This window comes from Cetorhinus maximus, chromosome 8, assembly GCF_964194155.1.
Source record: "Cetorhinus maximus chromosome 8, sCetMax3.hap1.1, whole genome shotgun sequence".
NCBI classification, from domain to species: Eukaryota; Metazoa; Chordata; class Chondrichthyes; order Lamniformes; family Cetorhinidae; genus Cetorhinus; species Cetorhinus maximus.
In genome coordinates, this window is record NC_135886.1 from 109,106,009 (window position 1) to 109,116,654 (window position 10,646).

The window sequence follows — 10,646 nt, forward strand, 5'->3', positions numbered from 1 at the left end:
CAGGCATCTGGGGCCTTTACACACAACTCCTTTGTCACAGTTTTAACCATCTAGCAGGAATCACAAGGCTCAACTGGTGTCAGCAGGCCCATAGCTCTAAATCATGGAGGTGGGAAGGTAAGGACTAATAATGGGGTGATGTTTAGATGTACACGCCGAGAAGAGATAACACTGCAGGCAGCCAGGAGCGCGTAAGAGCTCTGAGTTTTGGTTCATTTCTAAGGCATACTCAAGGCTGTCGGGCAGTACATGGAGGCCAATGAAAGACACATCGACCCGATGCGCTTCGCCATTCAACCCTCCAAGATCCACATTGAGCACTCTTCAATACAGAAGCATCAGGAGACTGAAGCAGTTCCAGATTCTAAACTTATGAGGCAACATTATATGAACCTCTGAAGCATGCCTCAGAGATGCCTTGCCCAACCACCAAGTTCTTAGAGGCAGAGGTTTCACTCATGTTGATACTGCTCAGAGAATGGTCAGTATGGTTCGAGACACCATAGAGCTGAGGCCGACGATGGGAAGGTGGGAGGGTCATCTGTGACACCTGACTGACCACGGAGCATATTATCAGATAGAAGAGGCATACGCTGCATGAGAAGCGGAGTGAATCATAACCGATTTACATTTCTGAAACCAATTTACAGATTATGGTCACCCGTGCTACGTCTGTGCTCCTAGTATGTCTCAGCTTTTCTTACTACCACTACATATTGGTGCATCCACGACATCTACAGCAGAGATAGGGGCAGCCTACTGACTGCTATGCCCTGTTGTCTATGATCTTGGTGAGCATCCTCTGGAGAGCCCTGGCCTCAATTGGGTCTCCTTTTGTGGGCCAGATTCATCCTCCTCAGCCTGTGTAGCTGCAGCTGATGGGGTCACAGGCAGAGGGGATTGGGAGCAGCCCCTGGCCTGCTTTGGGTCTCCTGCTGTAGGGCAGGTGCACCCTCCTCAGCCTATGGAGCTGCAGCTGATGGGATCACAGGCAGAGGGGATTGGGAGTGGCTGGATACTCTTGGAGTCACCTGGGCGGATGGCCCTGGGATGTCCAGCGATGCTCCTCCTCCCAATTGATTGCTGATGGCCCCTCCCTGACTCCTTGAGGAGAAGGGATACCTAGATTGAGGTCAAGGTGCCCCGTCCCCCTCTTGCTTAGCCACTGATATTCCCTCCTGTGCCTGGAGTGATGGAGTGCAGCTCCTGGCACATATCAGGCACAATGTCTTGGACAAAGCTCTCCATGGCGGTCGCTATCCTACCATTGTTGACTTCGGTGCGCTGGCATGTCAGCATAACAACATCAGATTGAATGCGGATGGACTTCTCCAACACCTGTTGCAATCTGGTGATGGCATCTGACAATACTGCCTAATGTTTCTGTATCCGTCTTTGCAGCTCCAACATCTGTATTAATACCGAGACCAGAGGTTCATCATTCAACTTGGAATCTGCGGGAGCCTGGCCTCCAGCAGCCTTCTGAGTGCCGAGGACATTGGATATCCCTGCCTCCACCTGGTGTGGACCCGAATCTGTGCTGCAGCAAATTGTGACCCCGAGCCAGCTTCCACTAGCTTCCACTGAGGTGTGTGTGAACGCTGTGGCAGGTCTACAGCTAGTATGTCGTCTGGGTCCTCATCTGAGGTAGTGCGAGGGCTGGGGCTGATGGGCTGGCTGTCGGTGGGCCACTTCCTTTTCTTGCTGGTGCTTGTCAAAAAGAGAAGAGCGAGTGAGTGATTGGCTGCATCGTCACCAACATTAGAAAGCACTTGGTTCCATCATGTGATAAGGATGCCTGCCTTCTCTGGGTGTTGAGTTTTCCTGTGTAAGGACTGAAGACACAAACTGTACTGGATGCGAGAAGAGATGAAGATGTCAAAGTACGTGTGAGAGAGTCAGTGTTGATGTCCCTTGTGACGGCAGTGTGTGAATTCCCTGTGGACTGTAACCCTGCCAATGCCTGGCGGACTTGTGAAGGTGAGAGTTGAGAGAGAGGAGAAGGTTGACTTACCATGGTGCAGTGGATGATATCATTCATACTTTTCCTGCACCTGATGGCAGTCCTATTCTGAGGAGTGTTGGTGCTGATCACTCTGGCGACCTGCATCCAAGCTGGCGTGGTGAGGTTAGTGGACCTCCTTCTCCCATCATAGGGGTAAAGTATGTCCCAACATTCCTCGGCAGCATCCAGAAGTGCCCCAGTGCATTATCGCTGAACTTGAGGGCAGTAGGCTTCTTCCTTCTCAGGGCCATCACTTGCCACGACCAGTCCTAGACTGCAGACTGTGAAGGATGTGTGCGGGTGTGGTTTAAATATGGTGTATGGAAAGATGATCCAATGAGGTCACAGCAGGGCAGACAAATCCCAGCCAGTCCTGCTTCACATTCATGCACATTTAACAAGCTGAAAAGCGGACGATCTGGCACAGAAACCCGCCAGGCCGGCCAGCGGTAAATGCCGCTTATCCCGCCTGCCATTGCACTTAGCCTCCAGAGTGGAACGTTCTGTCCTTTGTGTGCAACCTTCCATTTCCTTTGCATTTGCCACTGATTATCATGGGCACCTAGTAGGCCTAAGGTCTCCATGCCTGATTTTCTAGGGAGTAACCATCTGGTATTGTGTTATTTGCCCCTGTACCCTAAATGTTGTGACATCAATGTTGCGTAATGCCTTGTAATAACTTTGTTTTATATGCTCTGTCGTGTTGTCTGGATATTGGAAGTAATAAACCTGCCATCTTTGTTAAATTCTTCCTAACTTTCCATGTGCTGATTCTGTTTCATTCATTGGATCCTTGTGTCCCATATTTAGTGATTATTGTCTGTTATTACAAGGAGTTTAACATTTAATGCCTTTTAATATTTATTGCCCAGTCTATTGCCTTTAGATTCTAATTGAACCTTTGTTCTTTTCTTTAGGGCACTTGAAAGAATCGCCAAGGTAGGTACCTATTCACCTTCATTGTTCAAGATCTACTTTTAGGACATACAGCTTTAAGGTGACTGAATAAGTCGAATTCCATTTTTAATACCTGCGATTCTGCTTTTTTCTTGAATTGCAGTCCCTGATTTTGTTTGTTTTCCTGTGAAAAACTCATAGCAGTGATCTTCATAAGCTGTACTTGTTTATTTCTTACAGCATTTCAAATCCAGCAATAAAAAATAAATTATATTGCTGTCAGGAGATTCCTCCTTAGGCTCTGCCCCCTTGACCAAATTTTTACTCACCCGCCTAAATCTTTTTCTTTGTTTTGCCATTGATTTCTTTGTGCTGCTACCCATGTGAGCTACTTAACTATATTAAAGGTTTTATATAAATGTAAGTTTTTGTTGTTGGACACACAAATACTTTCTTGAAACTATTCTTATATTCGTACTATTTCTTTGAATCAGTGCTTCTGTGTTTTGTATGCACCTTTATGCTAGCCTTGTACTTCTCCTAAGTGCTTTCCGAGTTACAGGATTGTACATGGTAACTGGCTGCTGTGTCCTCCAGGAATTTCATGGAGCTGAGATAACATTCCCCTCAAGGCAGCTAAATCCTAAGACCAACTTTGCTCCAGGTTATCCCCTCTGCTGCTTGAAGGGCATTTTGCCACAGGTGCAGGTATCTGAGAAGGATGTATAGGGAAACATGTATATGCTACTACACTGCAAAACAGTCACATTGTGAGGATGCATACCTGCCAGCTGACTGAAGCGCAGAAAGAACAATGAGAGGGACTTCTGTCAAAATGAGGGCATGTACTTAGAAGGGTAACTCAGATCCTACCACTGCCATTGAATGAGCTGGTTTCAGGAACTCAATGCAGCTGATGTCAAACTAGGTGGACCAGTGGAATCTGAAGAGGCAGCTTAAAAATTTCAGAATAAGGTGGACAAAATATGTAAGTGTGCAGAATAATGGCAGATGACATTTAGTTCAAATGAATGTAAAGTGTTATACATAGGAAGGAGTAATAAGTGACACATCTACTGCTTGAATGATGTGAAATAGCTAACTATGAGGCTGAAAGTGTCTTCTTCCAGGTGTTTTTATAGGCTTAATTTTAAACAACCAAGCCAACAGGACATTGAACTATATATAGCCTAAAAAGTGGAATATAATGTTTATAAGGCAATGATTAAATTTTATAGTCTCTGGTCAGACTGTATTTGAATTAAGTGTACAGTTCAGATTAAGGGGCAAGCTATTTAAGACTGAGATGAAAAGGAATTTCTTCACTCAGAGGGTGGTGAATTTTTGGAATTCTCTACCCGGAGGGTGGTGGAATACTCAACCATTGAGTATGTTCAAGGCAGAGATCGATAGGTTTCCAGATACTAGTGACATCAAGGGATATGGGGACAGCACGGGAAAGGATCAGTGATGCTAATTAAATGGCCTACTCCTGCTCCTATTTCTTAGGTTCTGTTTGCCAAGAAGCAAGAGGGTCACTCAAATGCTGGAGGCAATGCAGAGAAGAGTGACAAGGCTGATCCCTAATGTCAGAGGTCTGAGTCATGAGGAAAGATTAGGGCCAGGGTTTTACGGCCCTTCCCGCCCACTGGGATATTATGGTCCTGCCTAACTGAATGGAGATTTGAATGGCTTGCCGCATCTGCCGGGGGGAGACACACTGCAGAGGGGCTGTAAAATCCCGGCCTAGTTAGATTTGAAAGAAGTGACCTTGTAGTTGTGTATAAGTTTGTAAAGGGAATAGAAAAAGTGACTCTGGAATATTACTTCAAATTAAACAGTAGGAGCAAACAAGGGTTCAAACTAACAAAGTGTGATTGTAGGACTTGTATCAGGAAATTCATCCTTACACTAAGAGTAATCAACATGTGGAATAGACCAGTGAAGGAACCCTCCTGGAATTATTTAAGAAACAATTGCATGCTACAATAAGATGACTTTAGGATCTCTCTAAGTTGATGAATTAAAAATCTCCCTCATCCTTAATTATCTTATGATCTTATGAGGAAGCCAAAAAAGAATTATGCGGTGGTTCTACCTCCGTGAAAACTAAATAATGATTCATACAAAAACCACAAGAGGTTTGCATTACCAAGGCCTATTGACTCATTTCCTTTTCATTCTTCCACAATACAAACCCTCTTTTCTATTGTGGCACCTGGACAGTTGACAAATGAGTCCATTATCCTGACCTTAACAACTCATTGCAGCTTTAAAGCACCAGTGACTGAAATGGGAAGTGGAACTCACATGATTAATAATCAAATGTGCAACTACAGGAGAAAAACGGCTAGTGGTTTTAGAATAGAATACAAATTCAGCACCAAGGGTTCCTATTTCATTATAATATCTACAGGGTCTACTTAGCCACCCTCCCTAGTGTTATTGGGGATCCTCAAGCGTGATGGACTTGAATAGTAGTTTTTCTCTTGTTAAAGGTGCACAATTAGTAGAGGTGCCAATCACCTACTTATTAATGTTTGGAGCCTGTTTTGGTGTTGTCTATGCTTGTGGCCCAAAATCAGTGGATTTTGAATTCCTTGCTCTGTCTCTTCACTCCTCCAAATACAGCAGACAAGCCCCACTACACAGCCGAGATTTTCCGGCCCCATCACGGGCCGGACGCGGCGTGGGTGAGGCGGCGCCCCAGCCAGAAGTCCATTGACTTGCAGCGGGACCGGAAGATCCCAGCGGCAGGCGGGTGCGGAAAATCCCGCCCCACTTCTCTTTGCATGCTTCTGGTGCGAATGGGCCCTCTCCCCATCTCTGTATTTTAAAGGTGGGAACTCTCATGAGGATAATGGGCCTTGGAGTTGGTGCAGAGGATCTCTTAGTTATCAGCAGACCTAGAGCTTTATGTTTATTTATTTTGGAAAAATGCAAATTTGGAGCGAATATGATTGAATTCTTTGAGGTGAAGAATAAATTGGCTTTTTGAAATAGAAAGGGATAGTAGGACTAGAGCTTCTACCGGTAAAGTTTGAAGGCAAACAGTTAGGCTAGATGTCAGTGAGAAATTATATTTTTGTTCAAAGTCATTGACCTCTGGTTCAAACAGCCAAGACCATAATTATAGAGCTGTTACACAAGGAATTTGAACAACTCTTGAGGGGCTGAAGGCAATTTTCCTCTCATAAACTATAATCCTTGAGAGAACAGTGTGCAGTTTATTTTTCTTTGTTTCCTCCCTTTTCCTCACCCCCCAACAATCCCTACCGCTCCCCAGCCTGAACGTGTGAAGGGGAGTGCAATCAAAATAATCTCCTCACCTGTATTTTCTGATTCAGGCCACTCTACTAGACCTGACAGGCATTGTGCCTGGGCGTTGGGTAGGAAAGCCAACTATTGTGACATACTTATGAAGCCCGCACCACCTGTAATGGCTACCTGTTTCGGGACCTGATGGTTGCTATTCATAAAGAGCAGACCAAAGGTTCACAATCCAGATTCTAGCCTTGTTTCATTTTTAAATGAAGCAACTATGTTTCAGTTCACTGAATAAGTTTGCATTCAGATTGGAGTAACTGAGCTGGGCATCTGGAATAAGGCCCCTATCAGTAAGCAGCCCTATGTTTGGGCCCATGCTGAGTGGATGCCCGGGAAAATGAGGCAGCAAGCATTGTAATATCATTGTTGTCTCATTGCTCTTTAGGTGCAGGCACTCTTCTTCCGTTATAAACCCACAGAAATCTTGAGGCAATGCAAAGGGTAGCGACCTGGTATCACAGTTCTCTGCCTTTGCTTTGGGCCTGGAGAATAAGCATTAAGGAAACAACCCTGGTATTTTCAGTTAAAGGGGCTAAATTGCTGGTTTGTTTATATTTTTTCATTGGATGTGAGCATCGCTGGCAAAATAAGTATTTATTACCCGCTCCCAGTTGCCCTTGAGAAGGCGGCAGTGAGCAGCTTTCTTGAACTGCTGCAATCTGTGTGGTGTAGATACACCCGCAGTGCTGTTAGGGAGGGAGTTCCAGGACTTTTACCTTGCGACTGAAAGATCGACAGTATAGTTCTAAGACAGGATGGTTTGTTTCTTGGAGGGAAACTTGTAGGTTGTGGTGGTCCCATGTACTTACTACCTTTGTTCTTTTAAGTGGTGGAGGTCATGGATTTGGAAGGTGTTGTTGAAGGAGTCTTGGTGAGTTGCTGCAGTGTGTCTTCTGGATGGTATGCACTGCTGCTGCGGTACGCTAGTGGTGGAGGAATTGAATGTTTAAGGTGGTGGATGAGGTGCTGATTGAGAGGGCTGTTTTTCCCTGGATGGTGTCGAGCTTCTTAAGTGTTATTGGAGCTGCACTCATTTGGGCAATTGGAGAGTATTCCATCACGCTCCTGCCTTGTGCTTTCTAGATGATGGACAGGCTCTGAGAAATCAGGAGGTGAATTACTTGCCACAGATTATCCAGCATCTGACCTGCTCTTAGAGCCACAGTATTTATGTGGCTGGTCCAGTTAAGTTTCTGGTCAATGGTGACCAGGATTTTGGTGGGGATTCAGCAATGGTAGTGCCATTGAATGTATTGGGAAGTGGTTAGATTCTCTCTTGTTGGAGATGGTCATTGCCTGGCACTTGTGTGGTGCGAATATTGCCACTCATCAGCCCAAGCCTGCACGCTTTCTAGGCCTTGCTGCATGCGGAGGAGGGACTGATTCATTACCTGAGGAATTACAATAGGAACTGAACGCTGTGCAGTAATCTACAAACATCCTCACTTCTGAGCTTATGTTGGAGGGAAAGTCATTGATGCAGCAGCAAAAAATAGTTGGAATAAAACAGAAGATGCTGGAAATGCTAGCAGGTCTGGCAGCATCTGTGGAGGAACAAGAGTCAACATTTCAGGTCAATGACCTGTCATCAAGATTATTACGATCCCTGTAGAGACCAATAATGTTTTAAAAGAAATTCAAACTTCCAGTTAATAGTTGAAAAGCATGACATGCAAGATTTAAGATTTAAAACTTTTTCTGTAACAAATGACCAAAACACTTGACTAAACACTACTTTTCTAGGCAAGTTATACTTTAAACTACAGAGAGGAACATTCCCCTTTGATATTTATCTCACATCTCACTCTCCAAGGAATTGTGGTCCTTATGGCAAACAGTCCACTGTTGCTCCCAGCTTCCGATAGGTTCGCATTTCTCTGTTTCACTGAGTAGTAACTTTGAGTGACCATCTGCAGGCATTTCCTACAGTTTATGGAGAGTTTGCCAAATCTACTACCAGTAGTAAACCCTGTTCCGATGATTCTTCTTCCTGTCCAGTCATACCAGGGCCAATCTCCCAGATTCCTTGGATGGGTGTGGAATGCATCTCTTCAACTAGAGACTGCCTCCCTCTCACATCCGGTTTCAGTAGCTTACAAAGAATCTGTAGCCTCTTCTCTCTGTTGACTACACCAACTGCTGTCCTTTTCCCCTCTCTTCTCTTCTGCCCAAAAGCTTGGAGCCAGCAAGTCTATTTCTTGATAGCCCAGCTACCCTTGCCCTTTGTTCCCTTGTGTAAGAACTTCACACCTTGTTCAGCAGGTCCCTTGACTAAGCCAGGCTTGTTGTCAGGCAGAATGTGGAACAGTCACATGGTCCTCTTCATTTTAATCTAAATTTAAAGACACAGTCCAAAACATAATCTTATAAACCTCATAATTGTAACATGACGACGGTTAGCCTAGTTAGCTGTGATTGAGTATGTCATGGGAAAGTGTGGTATTATGGAACTTGCTTGACTATGTCAAGATTTGGAGAGGAAATCCCCAGAGTTTTTCTCAATGGCTACAGTTTTTCCCTCTGTTTTTTGTGCCTCCTGCAGATAAAAGCATGGTTAGGGGTTGAAATGATAGTATGCTGCACCATTGACTGGAGAGGATGACTTAATGGACCCGATGGCCTTCACTTGCCTTTTCTATTTGTATATTTGTCTAACTGTCTTTTCTTAAGACTGTAAAAAATTATTCATTTTTTTTCTTTCAATGCTAGGTATGAAAGCTTTCTGTATCAGGCACCAATGAATGTAGTCTTAACTGAAAATAACGAATATGAAGTGATGACAACAATGAAAGAGGATGAATATTCAGTCATACCTGTGGGATCTGCATGCCCTATGAACAATCAGATGCTTCGGTGTGAAGAATAACCTTAATTACAACACCACCCAAGTCCTTTTCAGTTTCTCAATTTTACCTACTACCTCCCTAAAAACTATGCTAACTCCTGCTGGGGTATCCTTTTTTATTCGTTCATGTGGGTGTCACATTTATTGCCCATCTCTAATTGCCCCTTGTTCAGAGGGCATTTAAGCATCAACCACATTGCTGTGGGTCTGGAGTCACATGTAGGGTAAGGACAGCAGATGTCCTTCCCTGAAGGGCATTAAAACCCAGATGGGCTTTTTTTTTAATGGTCATCATCAGACTTTACTGAATTCAAATTTCACCATCTGCTATGGTGGGATTTGAACTCAGGTACCCAGAGCATTACCCTGGGTCTCTGGAATACTAGTTAGGGACAATGCCACTGCCTCTCCATATAATTGCATTGGCCCTTGTAGCTTTATATTGTAGCAAATAAAAGCAACCAAAAAAAAAACTGCGGATGCTGGAACTCTGAAATAAAAACAGAAAGTGCTGAAAATGCTCAGCAGGTCTGGCAGCACCTATGGAGAGAGATACAGAGTTAATGTTTGAAATCTAATATGGATCATCTTCAGAGCAGTTTTTATTAGCTTTATATTATACTGCATTGGCTATTTTTCATTCATAACTGGTTGGTGAACTTGATGGGAATAATGGGGAGCAGATAAACCAAGCCTCATCCTGTCCTCACCTGATACCCACTTGTGTCATTTTCCAGCAGATGCTATTGGATAGTGACCAGAAGCAGGAATCTTGTCCAATTGGTTCACCTATCTAATTCAGAGATGCGAAGGCCAATTATAGATTTTGAATGGCTGAGTTTCATTATGTTCTTTATTTTTCTTACATTAATAGTTAAAGTATGATAAGTGCTTCCTATGTTGCTTTAAGTACTGCATCTTTTCTTTCTAGGTTATGTGATAAGAGTTTTTTTTTTAACGCTTGTCATTTTAGATAAGCATTTTCATTGTATTTTACATATTGCTTTTACAATTAAAATCAATACTGCATAATTTTCTGTTTGCCTGTGATTTCTCATTGAAATTGGTGCACTTGTCAGTTTGATGTCCTCCCATCTTTTAATGCAATAATTAGTAACTCTCTGTTGGCCTAATTTTCTGGCATTTATTGCAGGAGCATGAAATTAATAGTAGATATTTGTCTTTCACCTTGCCCTAAATGCATAAATAGCACCATTTTTAACTTTGCCCCTGGAATGTATTTGTACATGAGGACTAAGGATGTGCCTATTTGATTTTTCCATGAAATAAAATTATATTATACCTTAGTTTGACATTCACAAATATACACTTTCCAGCAAGGGTCAGTTGATGATGCTCAGAACAACAAGAACAGCTTGCATTTATATAGAACTTTAATATATAATTAGGTAAAAATGGATGTCAAGCCAGAGATGAAAATGTTAGGAACAGGTGACTAAATGCTTTGTCACAGAAATTGGTTTTACAGAGGATCTTAAATGAGAATGAGGTGCAGAAGCATAGGCCAGGATTTTCCCCTCGGCGATTTGGGGGCGGGGCCCGCTCGCCGAG

General features: G+C 43.6%; 1 protein-coding gene across 3 annotated transcripts in view; it reads left to right on the plus strand.

Annotated features, from left to right (window-relative positions):
- Window positions 1-10,106, plus strand: part of LOC144683875 (hepatitis A virus cellular receptor 2 homolog) — a 32,490-nt gene extending 22,384 nt beyond the window's left edge. For all 3 annotated transcript variants that reach the window (XM_078547409.1, XM_078547408.1, XM_078547407.1), the window contains exons 5-6: window positions 2,923-2,944; window positions 8,939-10,106. In XM_078547409.1, coding sequence (XP_078403535.1) covers window positions 2,923-2,944; window positions 8,939-9,095 — 179 coding nt within the window. In that variant the 3' untranslated portion in view covers window positions 9,096-10,106. The remainder of the gene's footprint in view (window positions 1-2,922; window positions 2,945-8,938) is intronic.
- The last annotated feature ends 540 nt before the right edge of the window (window positions 10,107-10,646 follow it).